The following is a 19,123-nucleotide window of genomic DNA, read 5'->3' on the forward strand; positions in this document are numbered from 1 at the left end:
TTAGCTCACCATCTTGCTGGAGCCACTCTAGTCTTTAGAACCAAGCTAAGGAGGTTGTGGTTACTGAATCCACTCCAGGGAATACAAGGCGACATCACTGATTGTGTTCTTTCCCAAGTGCCCAGAGAGTACAACACCAGGAGGGGTAGCCTCCTCTAAAGAAGGGGATAGGGTTGGGTGAGGGGCGGGGGCGGGGTGGGTGTCCTATCACAGTCTTCTCTGGTTTGAATGGGCCAAGCCATGCAATCCTGTAGCCTCAAAGCTGCAGCCACTCACTGAGGGGCTGGGACTGTCTTGCTCTGCAGAGTTAAACCATTATCAGGATCTCCGGAACCACACTGAACAGCCAGTCAGCTCGCTGGCCAGATGGCATTTACAAATACCCATCTAGTCCCGGCTTTGCAAGGAGCCAGTCTTCAGGCTGGATCCCAGGCCAGGCAGTGCCTGGCAGGCAAAGGCAACCTCTCACAGCTCTGCTATGGGCAGCCGGACTTGGCCACACCACGTGAGTAGAACCCCAGGGCTCAGGTGTGATGAAATGTGCCTCCTGAGTAAGTGCTGGGGCTCTATGCAACCGAAGCCCAAATCAGAAAGCACATCCAGTTAAAACTGAGAAGTGGGATCCAGGCACTGGGTTTTTTAAAGCCTGTGAATGACTATAATGCACATCCAGAGCTGAAAACCACTGGTTTGAACTGTGTAAGAGTCCATCCCAATCTCAAATGTCTGAGAACCTCCCAAGGTGAACTTGTTAAAATTGTGGGCTCCCTAGTTTCACCCCAAGATTGATTCAGCAGGTCTGGGATGGCGCCCCTGAGCCTTTAATACCAGAGGCAATTCAGACTCAGTGGTCTGACCACACTAACTGTGACGCAGGCCCCTCCAAGTGACGTACGGAGATGTGTCTGAGAAAGGCCACGGGCAGCTGGCACAGGCGGATGGATGGCAAGAAAAAACACGACCCTGGGCTGCCCACTGGGAGGCCATTCTAATAGCTGACGATCCTTAGAGCACGGCTGCCTGGAAAGTACCCAATGGTGCCACCAACCCCACACTGAATCAAATAATAAAGGCACGGAGTGCCCTTGGGGTGCAAAGGCAAAGCTGCCCACGAGACTCCTCCAGGGCACAGCACACTTCTACCCAAGACACTATCCAGCCCTAAATACCAGCTCAAATTAATCACATCCACCAGCCACTCCCTGAGGGCCCGATCCTTGGAGGCTGTGTGCTCCCGATAGGGAGTGGCTAAAACTTGTGCCTTCTAAGGGAACATTCTCCTTCATAGAAAAAACAGAGGAGGACTCTATTTTTTTTTTTCTTTTTTTTTGCGGTACGCGGGCCTCTCCCGTTGCAGAGCACAGGCTCCGGATGCGCAGGCTCAGCGGCCGTGGCTCACGGGCCCAGCCGCTCCGCAGCATGTGGGATCTTCCTGGACCGGGGCACGAACCCGCGTCCCCTGCATCGGCAGGCGGACTCTCAACCACTGCGCCACCAGGGAAGCCCCAAGAGGAGGACTCTTAATGCAACAGCGCAGGAAGGCAGGAGCCGAACAATCAGTAAGATTCACCCCCAATCCCCACCTCTACCATGGAAAAGGAACGTCACAACACGGAAAAGCAATGTCACCACACGGCTCCTAAAGGTTCCCACCCACTTAGCCTTCCCTGCGGCGCCTTCCCTGATTTGGGTCCGAGCTACATCGCTATCTAACACCAGGATTTACTTATGCATCCAGCTTCCTCCGAGTAAACCTAAACCTCACAGGGTGGCTGCGTCCTGGGTCCCACCTCTGACAGAGAACAGTGCCCAGCAAGACAGCTGCTGTTCGCTCAATGAATAACTACACATCTGAAGTGATGACACACAATGAATAATTTGCTAATTTGGGAATGGACAGGTGAAGGTGGGTGGGATCGCCCCAGGAAAGGGCATTTATAGACAAGAGGGACCAGCCCGAGCCCCTGTAGGTCAGTTTGTGGCAGATGCTCTGGGGCATCATCTTTCAAGTGAACCTGTTTCCCACATACTTGGGCCAGGACAGGCATGAGGAAAGCCCCCTCCCCAGAACTGCTAAAAGCAAATGAACTCCTATTCAGTATTTATGAAAACTTTCTGGCTTTTTCTTCCTGAATTGAAATGCAAATTTTATCAAGGAACTGACACGAGAACAGTTTTATTTAAATCATTGACACTTGTGCGGTACTCAATATCAGGACTTTGAAATGCTTTAGACAAAATGTTTCCCTTTAAACAGATTAAAAAACCGAATCTTAGTTGGCAGAAGCTAGTGCTTGTATCACACAGCTAATGGGAGGTAGAATCCTAAAATCTGCTCCCAAGTGCCACCTGTACCTGACAACGCCTGGCAAAGTGTTTATTTTTGTGTTGCACAAGTGTAAGAACCATAAAATCTAGATTAACTTTGTAACAATAATTTAAAAGGTAGAAAAGGGTCCCATATTACAGAAATTTTAAAATTGACTATTTTACCATTTCTATTAATATAATAAATGAAGAAAACTGACAGTAGAACAGACCAGTGGTCAGCCAACACACAACACAATGTGTTAACAAACATGGCCAAAGGATCGGTGTGTGTCATGCATTACCTTCCACGTAACATCTTTTTTGGAGGGGGGAGGGAACATAAAGGCAGATTGATTCAAACTGGCCCTATTAAATATATCTATTAAGTTCATACTTTCTTCTGAAATTAATATTTGAGTGGAACATGTATTAATTATTCATATAACACTAGCTTTCTACTGAAGTTTAAGAATCCGGTAGATGACGTTCACATTTAGGCAAATCCTAGGAGCAACTGCACTGAACAATATCCACTCAATCAATTATGAACTGCAAAATAATACTGGGTAATTATTTCAAAGTATGAACTACAGGGCTTCCCTGGTGGCGCAGTGGTTGAGAGTCCGCCTGCAGATGCAGGGGACATGGGTTTGTGCCCCGGTCCGGGAAGATCCCACATGCTGTGGAGCGGCTGGGCCCGTGAGCCATGGCCGCTGAGCCTACGCATCCGTGAGCCATGGCTGCTGAGCCTGCGCATCCAGAGCCTGTGCTATGCAACGGGGGAGGCCACAGCAGTGAGAGGCCCGCGTACCGCAAAGAAAGAAAGGAAAAGAGAGAGAAAAAATATAGCAGAACAACTTTCTAACTCAAAAGTAAAGTACAAATGGTTAAGTCAACAGTACCTACTTACACACAAATTAAACAAAATCAGAATAAACACTCAACTTTTAGGAGAAGCAATTTCAGTCCTGGTTTTACCACTTAATAGGAGAAAGATCTTACGCGGGTCCTTTCATTCAAGGATAATTTGAAAACCAATTTACGAAGTTAATATCTTGGATCCCAGCTAGGAAAACTCTTCAAGGGTCTTTCATACTAACTTGAAGTTGGGGGACATACAATTTGCGAAATTAAATGATACCGCCCCTCATGCACACCCAGGTTACCCACAGTGAGTCCGGGTCACACTTCAGTTCCTAATGACCTAAGCCTCCTTTCTCCACATCTCTTATCCTGCGATACTCAACATGGGCTACAGAACACAAAACCAACCTGTGTTCTATGTGGCACCCACCTGGCTGATACTGATACCTAAGTGTGCACAGGATTGAGTTTAAAAGCTCTTCAATTCATCAAAGAAAAGAAAGAATAAAAATGACACCCTTAGTTTACACAGGCTTAACCTACTTTGATCACCTAGTAAACCTTGAATTGGCTGTTAGTGGTAAACAGAAAAGTTTTGTATTTGGTGTAGAAACCAACAAATTTAGGTTAACTCAAGCCTTCACCCTGACAGTACAAAGTATGTTTATTTGTGTGTAAAGTGCCAGTTTTATATACAAATCATAAGTAAACTTTAAAATCTGCTTTAAAATCTGAAGCAGTGAGTCTGATGTCTTCCTACTGCCTTGTGGTAGTAACTGTTTAATCCTGCTGGATCAAACTCGCTTGACTCCCCACACTTTGAGGCCAAGGAAGGTGCTGTTAAGAGCCAGGGTGAAGTCGTGTACAGCCAGCCTGCTTGCAAATGCCAAACATGGACAAGATCTTTCGTAAGAATCCGAGTGGCTTCTGTCTACGCTTTCAATCTAGGTGACCCCACTAGCATTAACAGGATTGATTTGGAGGTAGCTACACAGTTTTAAACATGCCATTAATGAACTTTATGGGCGATTTATGGTGTAGCTGGTTAATACAGTTCAAGTAGCTGATTTTCTTCTCTTTTGATGAGAAGGAAAAGAAGAAAAATCAGCAAAGTAAGAGCACATCTTCAGTTCACTTAGAAGTCAGCATCCAAGGTAAAGGTATTCTCTGTCGTACTGGACATCACTCCCATCCTCTGATACTCGCCTACTCTCTTCTCAAAGAAGTTAGTCTTCCCTTCCAGTGAAATATTCTCCATAAAGTCAAATGGATTTTCTACTCTGAAAACCTGAAAAGGTTCACAGCAAAACATAAATACGGAACACCGGTTTCAGAAAGAAACAGAGGGCTACCCACAATCCTTTACCTTGCTAAAACCCAGCTCCAGCATAAGTCTGTCTGCCACGAATTCGATGTACTGTTTCATCAAAGTGCAATTCATTCCAATGAGCTTCACTGGCAGGGCCTCCGTGAGGAACTCCTAGGGACCAGAACACAGCTTCTCAATAAAACAGAAGCATCAAGAGGTCTTCCAGCAAGCACAAGGCCTCCACGCGTCACCCACCTGTTCTATCCTAACTGCATTGACAATTATTTCTTTGACTCTCTGCTCCGAAGGTTTGTGTAGCAGGTGTTTGAACATCAGGCAGGCAAAGTCACAGTGTAAACCCTAGAAGAAAATGTTTAAGGTCACTATCAAACCAGCAGACTTCTAGCATTAACGTGGAATAGGAAACTGCTTTATGCTGGTCTGTATTCTCCTTATACATCTTGCGTGGCCAGACTAAGAGCATTTTAACTGTGGAAGGGAAGATGACTCAGCTGCTGTGTCACCTAGGCAGGCTCGGTCCCATCCAGGGGCCTTAGGGCTGCCCCCTAGAGGACAGGAGGCCGGGTCTGGTCCTCGCTGCTCTGTGAGGTGGCAAAGGACTGGGCAGAACTTGCACTCAGAGCATTCTTTCTACAGCCCTGAGCTCTACTGTCGCCACTATTCCCAGCAGTAAAGGCAAAACTCCGACTAGGCTAGTTAGTTTTTAGATTTAAAACCTAATGTCTGGGAAATCGGGAATGCAATTTCGAGTGAATCAAGTCTGCAACTCTTAGTGCATTAAATCCCAGTGCTGGGCTTTCCTGGTGGCGCAGTGGTTAAGAATCCACCTGCCAACGCAGGGGACACAGGCTCGAGCCCTGGTCTGGGAAGATCCCACACGCTGCAGAGCAGCTAAGCCCGTGTGCCACAACTACTGAGTCTGTGCTCTACAGCCCGGGAGCCACACTACTGAAGCCCGCACGCCTAGAGCCCATGCTCCGCAATAAGAGAAGCCACCGCAGTGAGAAGCCTGCGCACTGCAACGAAGAGTAGCCCCCGCTCACCGCAACTACAGAAAGCCTGCGTGCAGCAGTGAAGACCCAATGCAGCCAAAAATAAATTAATTAAATTAAAAAAAAAATCCCAATGCTGGTGGGACTTAACACTAGAACATCTGGGCACCTTCACTTTTCCTTCTGCACTTTAATCCAAGTGCATTCAAAGACAGATAATGGATCAGAATAGATTCACTGAGATGCTCACCAACTAACTTTGAAGTATAATAGGATCACACAGAAGACCAGGTAGAAACAATAAAACTTCCCTTAAAAAAAAAATCCCATCACCTATAGAGCAATACCTATGTATATTGAGAATATGAGTAAAATAATTTCAGCAAATTATCTAAAGTATTTCATTCTCTGCCAAGTATGTATATGGTTGAAGCCACTTGTTAAATGTGCATTTAAGGCAATCTGACATCTGGGGTTCCCTCCAGTGAACACAGGGTTGTAGGTGTTTGGGGTGCAGGTCAGCCTGTTATCTGAACTAGACTCACCTCGTCTCTGCTAATAAGTTCATTGGAAAATGTGAGGCCGGGCATCAGTCCTCGTTTTTTGAGCCAGAATATCGATGCAAAAGAACCAGAAAAGAAGATTCCTTCCACTGCGGCAAAGGCTACGACACGTTCTCCTAGAGTTAACGCCAAAATATTTCTAGTGAGTATCTGTTTGTGTTCACAGGAACAAACCAGTAACATCACTTAGAAAACGAAGCTCAGGGGTAAGTAGGGCCAAGGTATCCTTACCATACGTAGCCTCTTTGTCCCCAATCCAGCACAAGGCCCAATCTGCCTTCTTCTTTACACAAGGCATCGTCTCAATGGCGTTGAAGAGAAATTCCCTGTAGGCACACAGAGCATCAGCAATTCCAGCAGAGACCTCCTATCCTAAGCTTCTGGGTAAGGGCATTGGGACCAAGGCCAATCTGGGATTCAAACTGAAATGTTTTCTTTTTACTTGTTTGCTTTTTCCTCCAGTGTTTTCAAAAATCTCAACATTCACTTGGTTTATGTTAATACAAATTAAGGCATCCATTCATTCACACTGAGCCCCAAGATCTAACATGAAAACTCAGTCTATTACACCAAGAGCATTTATTGGCTTAATTATTTCAAGTCTAGGTCATGACAAGGTTCACAGGCCCTACCTTTATCTTCGAAGAACTATAAAATCTTAACTGCTAGGACTGTTTAAGCTATGCTGACCATTATCTCCCTAAAAAGATGCCCACACTCCTATAATTGTGCCAATTATCTGGGCCCCAAATGCCACAAGTATATAATAAAGCAATTAAAGTCAATAAACTAAACAACCTGAGATTGCTTCCAGCTATAATTCTATGCTACAATGTTGATCCCAGGTCAGAAAAGCAAATCGATTGGCCCTACGCTTACCTGGTCTTATTACTCTCTTCCTCCCCATTCCCACCTTGGGAGTCTACAGATTCCCCAGCCCAGCCTCGTCCTTCCCAGATGACCTTGTTTTCTGAAGCCAAGGTCATCAGGCCATTGGGTTCCTTTCATTCTCTTTCCACGTCAACCTGGGTCTCGCCTCTCCCTGGCTTTCAAGACTCAACCACCAAGCCGTCCTGATCCTACCTGTTCCGGTAATGTATCCCAATCATGCCCCTACCTTTACTTTCTTTGTTCATTTCTGTCTGCAAACACGTTCAAATCCTTTCACCCCCAATGAATGTCCTCAGTCCTGCTAGGCTTTCAAGTCACTACTCGTTTTCCCTCTTCACTTTCTTCCAAGTCATCTACAAGAGGCTACTCTTCACGTCCTGAAGCTGACCTTAGTGTCTAGATACTCAAACGCCCATTTCGAACTCTCCCCTCCTTTCCAGTCAATCTTGAAAATGTGAAATAGGCCCGAGGCCACCTATATTTCTCCTCTATTATCCTCCAATATAAACTATCATGTCAGGCAAACAGCTGTGTGCCTGAATTAATCTCATGGTTCACAGCTGCCTCTGCACTATCATGTAATTCCTGTACTTATACGCCTAGGTCTTATTTTCTATATTATGTTACAGCCCCTTACGAGGCAAGTTTTATGTTCTACGTTGCATCCTCCACCCTTTCCACCATGCCCCAGGCTCAAGTTGTAGGTTGACAGACTTGCCAGACGTGAAAACTACCAGACCTAGGTTTTAGGGCATCAGACACAGCCTCTAGGGATGTTTTTTCAGAAGGCATTAGGTTGGACGTTCAGCAGTATATTCCCACCTCTAGAAAATGGAGTAACCTCATAACTTTGTTTTTAAGTGACTGGCTAGTAAAGTGAATTTAGGCCTCTTCTTCAGAGCAGACAGGACCATGGGTGCTCGGAATTTCTTTGACTTGGTCATTTTTAGAGTCATTCTTCTATCCCTATACGATCTCAAAAAGTAACAACTGGTAATCCTAAATACGTTGGCATATCACCACCCAAATACTCACCTTTCTTTGGAATCTTTAATGTAAGTGTCAATGAGGAGACTATACATTTCAGAATGTATGTTCTCCATGGCAATTTGGAAGCCATAGAAACAACGGGCTTCCGTAATCTGAACTTCTTGGCTAAACCGCTCCACCTAGTGGTAAAACACAAAGATCAGTTTAAGGAAAATCTACCAGCAGCAACTCAGTCAATGAACACTGGTTGCGTCACACTTCCTCTTTTGTATCATCATAAGGTAGAAATTGCAATTCATTCTTTTTAGTTCATTGTAAGGAGGATGCACTCAACAAGACATATATGCAACCAAATTATTAAAACAGCAAAGCCACAAAAAGGAGAGCAAATAGATAGCTACCAGGGTTGCAGATCTATTACTACCACTTAACATTGTCTTTGAGCTTCTCTACAGTTGGGGGGAAAAAATACCATAAGGAAGAAATAACTGCAAAGTATATTATAGAACAGGAAATACCATGGAATATAAATACTAGCTTACAGATATATACACATTCAGTGTGGAAAAATTTAAAAGGCGAAAAAAGAAAATTATTAGTTCTCTTTTAAGTCTTGAAATGCATAAAAGTAGACTTTATTTTTGGAAACTCACCAAGTTTTCATTTACTATGCCATCACTTGCTGCAAAGAAAGCCAGAACATGCGAAATGAAATATCTCTCCTCAGGCTTCAGGGCTTCCCAGTGCTGAATGTCCTTGGAAAGGTCCACCTGGAGTACAGAAGTTCACAAGGGGTTCAAACGTGCAGGACCTCACACATACGCGTAATTCTTCAACTAAGTCTACTAGTATCGCTTGATTAATATACCCCTCGTGCACTTTGCCAGTGAGAACATCTAATATCCTCCCTCTGTGGGCAAGCATTCCCAAGAGGAACACGAGGAAAGCAAAGCACATTTCAAACAAGTTATAACCGGCACTGCTGGGGTCTTCCTCTAGAGTTAGGGGCAATGCTTCCAACTGCCTTTTAAGTCTCCTAGTTCCTGAATCCGATTACCTCCTCAGCTGTCCAAAAGGAAGCCTCAGCTTTCTTATACATCTGCCAAATATCATGGTATTCGATAGGAAAGATGACAAAGCGGCGGGGGTTTTCTTTCAGAAGTGGTTCATCCTCCACACTGGGGGCAGATAGCTTAGGGTTCTGCTGGGGGAGATAGGACGGAAAATGTTAAGTATAGGGCGAACCACGAAATTGCCTTTTTTTTTTAAAGCAAAGTATGTCCAATTATCGGGAATTTCATGCGGTTTAATGTATGTCGCTTGTCACACATGGGTTCTGTACATAACAGAGCAGGACTTTAGCAGAGACATAGTAGGAAAATGTCCAGATGTGTAAAGTTGTAAATGATCGGGAAGAGACTTTGGCGGGAAAGGAGCGCGGGCCCGGAGAGCGTTTGAGAGGAGACAATGAGGCTTTGGCGCCAAGAGCAGGCTCCTCCTGCACCGCCTTCCTGCAGCGCCCCCTCGCCGGGCGCCCCCAGCCCGCCTCCTCACCGGCTCGGTGGGCTCCTGGAAGATCCTCCTCGCGGTCTTGCTGGCCAGCACGCGGGTCCCGCTGAGGGACGGGGGCTGCAGAGAGACGCGTGGTGAGAGGCCTGCCCGCGTCCTTCAGAACCCCGCCGCCCTGCCCCGCCCCTCGCCCCTGCGCGCTCACAGTGTTCTCCTTGTCCGCCAGGCTGAGCCCCTTCATGGGCGAGAGCTGGAGGGGTTGCTGCTGGTGCGGGTCAGCGATGGTAGCGAGAGGGACGCGGACGGAGAGCATGGCTGCGTACGTCTCGCCAAGGTGGGGCTGCGCGAAGGTCCTGGGAGCCCCAGCACTCCGGCGCCGGGAATTTAAAGCATCCCTCACAGGCGTGCGCCGTGGGCGTGGCCGCTTCCCATTGGATGGATGCCGGGCGCTGGCCACGCCTCCCGTAGCAGATTCCGGAGCCGCGCGCGGACGCCGGTTTCCCCTGCTCTCCTGGGACCCTCGGGACCTACCCCTCCCGGGCCTCTGTGGGCCGCAGGCTGGGCTGCGGGCGCCACCGCCCATATCCCTGAGAGCCCCATAGGACAAAGGCTGCAGGCCCTGCGCGCTCCGGTGGCCCTGGCGCGCGCGGGCACTCGCTCGTACCGGAAAGGTTTGGGATTGAATGAAGCAACGCGATTGGAGCCCGCCCGCCGGAGAGCGGGAGAGGATTCCCCACCCCGCCGAGCCCCACCTCTCTGAAAACGTCTCTTGAACCCGTTTCGCGGTTCCGGGTAAATGGTTTTGCAAATGAGGTTGGTGCAAATGCCAGTACAAAGCCCCTGGCTGCGAGGGAACGTGGCTACGGCGATTTAGATACGTGTAGCTGGGCGGGGGTGCAAGCAGGGTCCCTGAGGTCGGGCAAATGTGTGAGGTGGTCGGTGGTGACCGTACTGTCCAAACGGTTAGGGGCGCGGGCTGCTGAGTCACTAGAACACGTCATCTGACAAAGATTTGGTGCCCTCGTCGGTCAATTGGGCCTCGTAGCCATACCTGACCTGTGGGATTACTAATAAAATGAAAGGATTAAATGAGATAATTCACGTAAAATGCACAGAGAGAGGGCCTCTGGTGCAGTTTCCCCCTGAAATAGTGTCTGCTGTCGGACCCCTGTCCTCTATGTCGACATTGTTTTAAAAATTGCAAACTGAGCAAAAATTCCTGAGAAAAAGTTCAGAGAATGATTGAAGAACTAGGAATTCATTTACTGCTTATTGGGCATCAAAGAGCCTAAAGCGGGGGGGGGGGGGTAAATCAAAAATATTTGATGATTTTTTTACAGGATAAAGTACAAACTCCTTGGCATGAGACGCAGAATCCTTCACAATCTCCCTCATTACATCTTCCCAGTCTCTTCCTCTAAAACTGCTCCCATTTTACTGTGCACTCAAGCACATTTCCTTAAAAATATCACAACTTTACCATTCGGGTGAGGGTGGAGACATGAACTTAGTAACAGTTCTCATCTGACTTCGGACGCGGTCTTTCAGATTTGCCAGAGCCTTCTGCTCTGCATCTGGCAAAACGCCAAAAATGATTGAGGAGAAAGAAGTGTTAAGATCCAGGAAAAAAAAAATGATTAACCAGGAAAAGCTCCAACAGCTGTACAGTCAGGGCTGTCTCTGAGTGAGACTGGACTTTTTACAATGTCTTTTCTAGATATAATACTTTAAAGAGGTGGGGGGTAGAGAAGATACCCTCCCCACAGAGGTCTATTTGTACTGTGTTTAAAGTATTCTCTAGCCTCAGAAGATCAATGACCATCACATCTCTTAGACAAAGCAACAACTAAAACTTTGGTCTGTCATCATTTGTTTTAAAGCAACTCGCAGACATTGTCAATTTCCCCGTCAGCATGCACCTCCAGAAAATGGATACTTTTACTGAAGATGTGATAATGGCTTTATCAGCCATAAGACTAATAAAAGTATCAGTGATTCCTTGGTATCCGCTAATACCTAATTAACATCCAGTTTCGGGTAATCAATATCCAACGTACTCCTTTTGGTTGCTGTCCCAGGCACCATGTACTTTTCAGCTCCTGCTATACTCTGTATGTACAGGAACTGTAAAGTGTAACTCTGTGAGCTAGCCAGAAGCTATTGCTTCATTTTCGGTTGAACTGCCACGAGGCGGGGGGGGGGGGGGGGCCGCCATCCTCCCCCTCACCGCCTCCCACCTCTGAGTCATTCGGGCATGTCCCGTCCTCCCCCTACATCGGGTTTAACTGCTCTCACTTTACAAAGGAGGAAGCAGGGGCAGAAGTCTACGTGGTTCTGCCGAGCGGTCACGCCGGGAGGAGACAGCCGGGTCGGGGTTCTGGTCTGCAGGAAGTTCCCCCTCTCTTTGCCTGGGTACCGGAGACGCAAAGGGCCCGGGCGGACCAGGCGGCCCAGTCCGGGGGAGGGAGGACCCTCCCCGCAGCGGCCTAGCGCCAAGCCCTGGGATCCGCCTGCGATCTTCTCCTTCTTCCTTCGGCGCGCGTTTTGACAGCTACTCCGCTACTGGTCAGCGAGACAGAGACTCCGCCCCCAACTTCAGAGAGGCTGCGCTCTTGCAAGGCTGTGGGATCCTACGCCGAGCCACCGCAAGCTCCGCCCCCGCTTCCGCAGCCCGCGCTCCGGCCGCCACGCCCCCAGCAGATGCACTTTCACCGTCTCGCGCGGGAGGGTGCAGTGGCCTCTACGGGGCCCCTCACCCCATACCAGGCGGCGTCACTGAGGCCCGGGTGCTCAAGTGGGGGGGGGGGGGTTGAAAACCTCCATTCGGGTGAGGGTGGAGACATGAACTTAGTAACAGTTCTCATCTGACTTCGGACGCGGTCTTTCAGATTTGCCAGAGCCTTCTGCTCTGCATCTGGCAAAACGCCAAAAATGATTGAGGAGAAAGAAGTGTTAAGATCCAGGAAAAAAAAAATGATTAACCAGGAAAAGCTCCAACAGCTGTACAGTCAGGGCTGTCTCTGAGTGAGACTGGACTTTTTACAATGTCTTTTCTAGATATAATACTTTAAAGAGGTGGGGGGTAGAGAAGATACCCTCCCCACAGAGGTCTATTTGTACTGTGTTTAAAGTATTCTCTAGCCTCAGAAGATCAATGACCATCACATCTCTTAGACAAAGCAACAACTAAAACTTTGGTCTGTCATCATTTGTTTTAAAGCAACTCGCAGACATTGTCAATTTCCCCGTCAGCATGCACCTCCAGAAAATGGATACTTTTACTGAAGATGTGATAATGGCTTTATCAGCCATAAGACTAATAAAAGTATCAGTGATTCCTTGGTATCCGCTAATACCTAATTAACATCCAGTTTCGGGTAATCAATATCCAACGTACTCCTTTTGGTTGCTGTCCCAGGCACCATGTACTTTTCAGCTCCTGCTATACTCTGTATGTACAGGAACTGTAAAGTGTAACTCTGTGAGCTAGCCAGAAGCTATTGCTTCATTTTCGGTTGAACTGCCACGAGGCGGGGGGGGGGGGAGGGCCGCCATCCTCCCCCTCACCGCCTCCCACCTCTGAGTCATTCGGGCATGTCCCGTCCTCCCCCTACATCGGGTTTAACTGCTCTCACTTTACAAAGGAGGAAGCAGGGGCAGAAGTCTACGTGGTTCTGCCGAGCGGTCACGCCGGGAGGAGACAGCCGGGTCGGGGTTCTGGTCTGCAGGAAGTTCCCCCTCTCTTTGCCTGGGTACCGGAGACGCAAAGGGCCCGGGCGGACCAGGCGGCCCAGTCCGGGGGAGGGAGGACCCTCCCCGCAGCGGCCTAGCGCCAAGCCCTGGGATCCGCCTGCGATCTTCTCCTTCTTCCTTCGGCGCGCGTTTTGACAGCTACTCCGCTACTGGTCAGCGAGACAGAGACTCCGCCCCCAACTTCAGAGAGGCTGCGCTCTTGCAAGGCTGTGGGATCCTACGCCGAGCCACCGCAAGCTCCGCCCCCGCTTCCGCAGCCCGCGCTCCGGCCGCCACGCCCCCAGCAGATGCACTTTCACCGTCTCGCGCGGGAGGGTGCAGTGGCCTCTACGGGGCCCCTCACCCCATACCAGGCGGCGTCACTGAGGCCCGGGTGCTCAAGTGATTTTTCCCAAAGCCACTCATCCCTATATATACCTGACACAGTGCTGGGGACTGTCACAATAATACTAATGATAACTGCACAGCCACTGGGCAACTGGACCACTGGACCAGGTGATTTACACTTTTAATCCAGACGACAGTGTGAAGTAGGTGTTTTTAGGTCTGTTCTTTAGATGAGACTAAGGCCTGAGAGGCCAGGAGGGTGCCCACGGTCACACAGCTCCTTACATTGCGCAGCTGGAACTTTTCTCTCCCAACGTTTTATTAAGAATATTTTCAATATACAGAAAAATGGAAAGAAGTCTACAGTGTTCACCCACCACCTAGGATTCAACGGTAGTTTCCCTTCTGCCATATTTGCTTTATCCCTCTTTACGGGTGTGTGAGGCTTTTGTTTTCTCTGGATCTTTTTTTTTTAATAATTTTTTTTGATTTATTTATTTTTTATTTTTGGTTGCGTTGGGTCTTCGTTGCTGCATGCGGGCTTCTCATTGCCGTGGCTGCTCTTGTTGCAGAGCACGGGCTCTAGATCGCGGGCTCAGTAGTTGTGACGCACGGGCTCAGTTGCTCCGTGGTATGTGGGATCTTCCCGGACCAGAGCTCGAAATCATGTCGCCTGCGTTGGCAGGCGAATTCTTAACCACTGCACCACCAGGGAAGCCCTTTTCCGGATCATTTGAACCTGGGTTGTAGATATGACACTTCACCCCGAGATATTGCAGTGTATTGCACAAGTAGCTCCTAAAAATAAGGACATTCTCTAACATAACCACAGTACCATATTCAGACCTAAGAAAACTAACATTATTTCTCTAATATCACTTAATATCTTGTCCATAATCAGATCTCCCCAGTCATTTCAAATATGTCTTTTAATCTGGTTTGTTCATTTTTGATGCAGGATCCTATTAAACGCATGCATTACATTTGGTTATTGTGCCTTTTTAGTCTCTTATTTTTTTAATACAGTTCTTGAATTTATCGCAGTTTTATTTGCCTTGGGGCATTCTTTTTTTTGGCTGCGTTGGGTCTTCGTTGCTGTGCAGGCTTTCTGTAGTTGCAGCGAGCAGGGGCTACTTTTCATTGTGGTGCGCCGGCTTCTCATCACGGTGGCTTCTCTTGCTGCGGAGCACAGGATCTAGGCGCTTGGGCTTCAGTAGTTGTAGCTCGCAGGCTCAGTAGTTGTGGCTTGCGAGCTCTAGAGCACAGCCTCAGTAGTTGTGGTGCGCGGGCTTAGTTGCCCTGCGGCATGTGGGATCTTCCTGGACCAGGGATCAAACCCATGTCCCCTGCATTGGCAGGCGGATTCTTAACCACTGCGCCACCAGGGAAGTCCCTTTTTAGTCTCTTTAAATTTAAACAACTACTCCATTTTTTTCCCCCATGAGGTTGACTTTTCAAAGTTCAGGCCAGTTTTCTTGTAGAATGTCCCACATTCTACATTTGCCTAATGTGTCTTCACAGTGTCACTTAATTTGTTCTGTTAATCCCTGTTTTTACTGTAAACTGAAAGTTAGATCTATAGGCTTTATTAGATTTAGCTTATCTTTTTTTTGTACGTAAGCTAAAAACTACCATTTGAACCATTTTCAAGCGCGCAGTTCAGTCGTATTAAGCACATATACAGCCTTATGCAACCATCACCACCATCCGTCTCCAGAACTTTTTATCATCCCATTAAACACTAGTTCCCCATTCCTCCCTCCCATCAATGTCTTGTAAAAACCATTCTACTTTCTATGTGAATCTGAGTACCTCGTACAAGTGCGATCTTACATTATTTGTCCTTTTGTGTCTGACTTTTTTCACATAGCATAATGTCTTCAGCATTCATCCATGTTGTAGCTTGTGTCAGAATTTCATTCCTTTTTAAGGCTGGATAATATTCCACTGTGTGGATATCCCACAGTTTGTTTATGAGATTTCCTTTCTGCAATCCGTCAGCCCCTTCCCTCCATGGAGTTCTTTTGTTTCCCAACTATTAGGAAGCAAGGTCAACCCTCCTCTAAACTGAGCTCCTCCCTGTGTGACTCCAGAGCACCTCCATCTTCTTTCTGAACTTGACATTCTGCTTTCAGACCTTCAGGATGCTCAGAGTTCTCTGTTAAGGAAAAAGGGGGCAGGTTCTAGACCCAGGCTGCCTGCGTGTGCATCCCAGCTTACCCACTGGCTAATTTCCCCAGTTGTAAAACAGGCATAATAACAGCATCTAGAACCTACTTCATAGGGTGGCTGTGAGGATTAAATTGAGTTATTACATGTAAAATACTCATGAAAATTCCTGGAACATCAAAAGCAACAGGTAAATATTAGTTGCCATTATCATAATTTGTCTAACCAGCCCTCTGTAACACGTTTGCAGCCCATCTCCAGTTTTTCACTATTATAAACAATGCTGCGGGAATTCCCTGGCGGTCCAATGGTTAGGACTCCACGCTGTTACTGCCAACGGCTGGGGTTCAATCCCCAGTCGGGGAACTAAGATCCCACAAGCCGCGCAGTGCAGCCAAACAGACAAACCAAAAACAGTGCTGCAATGTACATCTTTGTGTTTCCTAGGAGTAGAGTTACTGGGTCCAATGGTGTAAACATTTAAAATTTGGATAGGTGCCATCAAGTTGCATGTTAGAATGCTGGCCTATCTCCACTCTCACTGGCAGTGTCTAGGAGTGGCCCTTTCTCTGTATCCTGGCCGTTAATCTTTATGGATGGAAGCTCACATTTCCTTGCCTTAATCTGAATGTATTTGATTATTAGTGAGATTGAATATGGACATATGGGCATTTATATTTCTTCTCTGAATTTCCTGATATTTATCTACTTATTGATTGAGCTATTTATTTTCATAGTCATTTTTAAGAGCTCTATACGTTTTGGATGGTACCTCTTTTTCTATTGTATATGTTGCAGTTATGTTTCCTGGTTTTTCATTTGTGTCTTTTTTCTCTTTTTTTTTTTAGATTATAACTTGTTATTTTGAAAGAGTTTAAGACACACAAAAAGTTGCAAAATTAGTACAGAGAGTTCCGGTGAACTTTTCACCCAGGTTCCCTTCCTAACTTACACAACCATGTGCATTGTTTAAATCAGGAAGCTGACATTCATTCAATCCTATTAAGTTAATTATCAACCTTATTTGGATTTCACCAGTTCCTACACGCACTCGTGCGTGCGTGCGTGTGTGTGTGTGTGTGTGTGCGTGTGTGTGTGTGTATACACATGGTTCTTGGAAATATTATCACATATGTAGATTTGAGTTCATCACCAGAAGGAAACTCCCTGTGCTAGTCCTTAACAGTTATACCCTCCCACGACCCTGACTCTTGGGAACCACCCGCCTGGTCTCCATTCCCACAATTTTGTCATTTAGAGAATATCATATAAATGGAATCCCGGCGTGTACCCTTTGAGATTGGCTTTTTTCACTCAACATAGTTCCCTTAAGATGACCCAGGTTGCTGAGTGGATCAGTAGTTTGTTCCTTTTCATTGCCGAGTGGTGCCATGGTATGGATGTGCCACCTGGTGCAGGACATCTGGGTCTTCTCCAGATTTTGGCTAGGACAGATCAAGCTGTTAGGAATGTTTGCATACAGGTTTTGGTGTGAACATTCGTTTTTATTTCTCTAGGAAAAATACGCCAGGGTGTCATTGCTGCATCATGTGGCGAGGGGATATTTAAATTTACAAGAAACTGAAACCGTCTGGCAGAGTGGTTGTACCATTTGCATCCTCACCAGCGATGAACGAGAGCGCCGATCGCTCCCCTTCCTCGCGAACACCTGGTATTATCAGTGTTTTATTATTTTAGCCGTTCTAATGGGCGTTTAGCATTATCTTATCGGAGCTTTATTTTTTATTTTCCTTATGGCTAATGATATTGAACACCTTTTCATGTGCATTTATTTTCAATCCTTGTCTCCTTCTCATGGTTTTGTCTGTTCCAGTCTTGCTGATTTCTAATTCAGTGGTTCTTGTCTAGGGGTGATTTGAACCCTCAGGGGACATCAGCAATGTCTGGGGACATTTTTGGTTCTTTTCTTCCTGTTGAGTTTAGAGAGGTTTTTTTTGTTTGTTTGTTTTCTATGCATGTCCTTTGTTGGATATATGGTTTGCAAATATTTTCTCCCAGTCTGTGGCTTGTTCATGTACCGTTTAATATCATTTATGGTGTCTATTACCATTCAGAAATTTACAAATTTTTCTGTGGTAGAACTGTTAAAGTTTTCCTTTTCGAAAGGTTTCCGGTTTTGCTGTCCTGCTCAAACACCATACAAAGATACATTTTCTCATATAACATTGATAGCTTATTTTTTATACTTGAATCTCTGATTTGCTGAATAAGGTTGAGACCAAGCTCTACTTTTTTTCTTTAATTGATAGCTAATTCTTCCAATATCCTCATCGAATAATCCATTTATCCTTTCTATTCTAATTTTAAATGTATCTTTATCCTTTAGAGTACAATACTAAATTTCCATATGTACATGGTCTATTTCTCAGTTCTCAGGATTCTCAGTTATGTTTCACTGATCTATCACATCGCTGCTCCATATTCTTCTCTTTTTTTTGATTGATTTATTTAATTTATTTATTTTTGGCTGCACTGGGTCTTCGTTGCTGCGCGCGGGCTTCCACTAGTTGCGGGAGGCGGGGGCTACTCTTCATTGTGGTGCGCAGGCTTCTCATTGAGGTGGCTTCTCTTGTTGCAGAGCAGGGGCTCTAGGCGTGTGGGCTTCAGTAGTTGTGGCATGCGGGCTCAGTAGTTGTGGCCCGTGGGCTCTAGAGCGCAGGCTCAGTAGTTGTGGCGCACAGGCTTAGTTGCTCTGCGGCATGTGGGATCTTCCTGGACCAGGGCTCGAACCCGTGTCCCCTGCATTGGCAGGCAGATTCTAAACCACTGCACCAACCAGGGAAGACCCTGTCTAGGTGAATCTTACAATTTATTTGTCAAGTTCCAAATTAAAACCACTAATGGAATTTAAAAATTGCAATTGCGTTGATTTTATAGATTATTTCGGGGGAAGATAATATCTTAGTTCGTCTTCCTGTTTATAAACATAGTATACTCCGTCATTAAGGTTGTGTTCAATGACCACCAGTAGAGTTTTATAATATTCTTCTTGTAGGCTTTACATATTTCTTGTAGGGTTTAATTCTCCATATCTTTATAGCTTAGTTCATGGTCCTTCTTTCTGTCCTGAGGCCATTACAACCTGACTCCCACTTAGAGCTGTTGCAGTAGCTGGTCTCAGGGCCTGAGATGCCCTTTCTCGCAGCCTCTTTCATGGCTGACTCACTCTTCTCATTCAGGTATCAGCCTTCTGTCACCTGCTCGGTCACGCTCTAACACACCACCCTATTTCAATGTTTTACACAGTACTTGTCAGTCTCTGAATTTTTTCCTTTTAGAATGTAAGCTCACAAGAGCCAGGACCCAGTGAGCTGTGTTTACTGCTGCATCCCCAGCACGGGATCCCAGTATGTTCTTGATGAATATTCATTGAATGAATGACAGGAGAGTGAATCACGTGAGTC

The 19,123-nt window shown here is 46.5% G+C and overlaps 1 protein-coding gene across 3 annotated transcripts; it reads right to left on the minus strand.

Annotated features, from left to right (window-relative positions):
- Positions 1 to 4,120: 4,120 nt before the first annotated feature.
- RRM2 (ribonucleotide reductase regulatory subunit M2) lies at positions 4,121 to 9,789 on the minus strand. 3 transcript variants are annotated; one of them, XM_007456925.1, is made up of 10 exons: positions 9,655 to 9,764; positions 9,495 to 9,569; positions 8,998 to 9,141; positions 8,594 to 8,710; positions 7,986 to 8,119; positions 6,291 to 6,385; positions 6,042 to 6,175; positions 4,739 to 4,843; positions 4,541 to 4,654; positions 4,121 to 4,462 (listed from the first exon to the last, which is right to left on the minus strand). In XM_007456925.1, exons 1-10 carry the CDS (start codon positions 9,760 to 9,762, stop codon positions 4,310 to 4,312), a joined length of 1,179 nt encoding a protein of 392 aa, XP_007456987.1. In that variant the 5' UTR covers positions 9,763 to 9,764; the 3' UTR covers positions 4,121 to 4,309. The 3 variants fall into 3 exon arrangements, with proteins under 3 accessions (XP_007456987.1, XP_007456989.1, XP_007456988.1); XM_007456927.1 differs by having other exon boundaries at positions 4,310 to 4,462; positions 8,998 to 9,144; positions 9,655 to 9,789; XM_007456926.1 differs by lacking the exon at positions 8,998 to 9,141 and having other exon boundaries at positions 4,310 to 4,462; positions 9,655 to 9,762.
- Positions 9,790 to 19,123: the final 9,334 nt, after the last annotated feature.

This window comes from Lipotes vexillifer, unplaced genomic scaffold, assembly GCF_000442215.2.
Source record: "Lipotes vexillifer unplaced genomic scaffold, Lipotes_vexillifer_v1.1 scaffold390, whole genome shotgun sequence".
Classification (NCBI taxonomy): domain Eukaryota; kingdom Metazoa; phylum Chordata; class Mammalia; order Artiodactyla; family Lipotidae; genus Lipotes; species Lipotes vexillifer.

Bases quoted from the DNA above. Each gene is read 5' to 3' on its own strand.
- RRM2 (XM_007456927.1), bottom strand. From the start codon at position 9,762: ATGCTCTCCGTCCGCGTCCCTCTCGCTACCATCGCTGACCCGCACCAG. The intron at 9,570-9,654 runs GTGAGCGCGCAG...GTCTCTCTGCAG, and splicing joins TGGCGGACAAGGAGAACACT to CCCCCGTCCCTCAGCGGGAC. The intron at 4,844-6,041 runs GTGAGTCTAGTT...ATTTTCTTCTAG, and splicing joins AACTTATTAGCAGAGACGAG to GGTTTACACTGTGACTTTGC.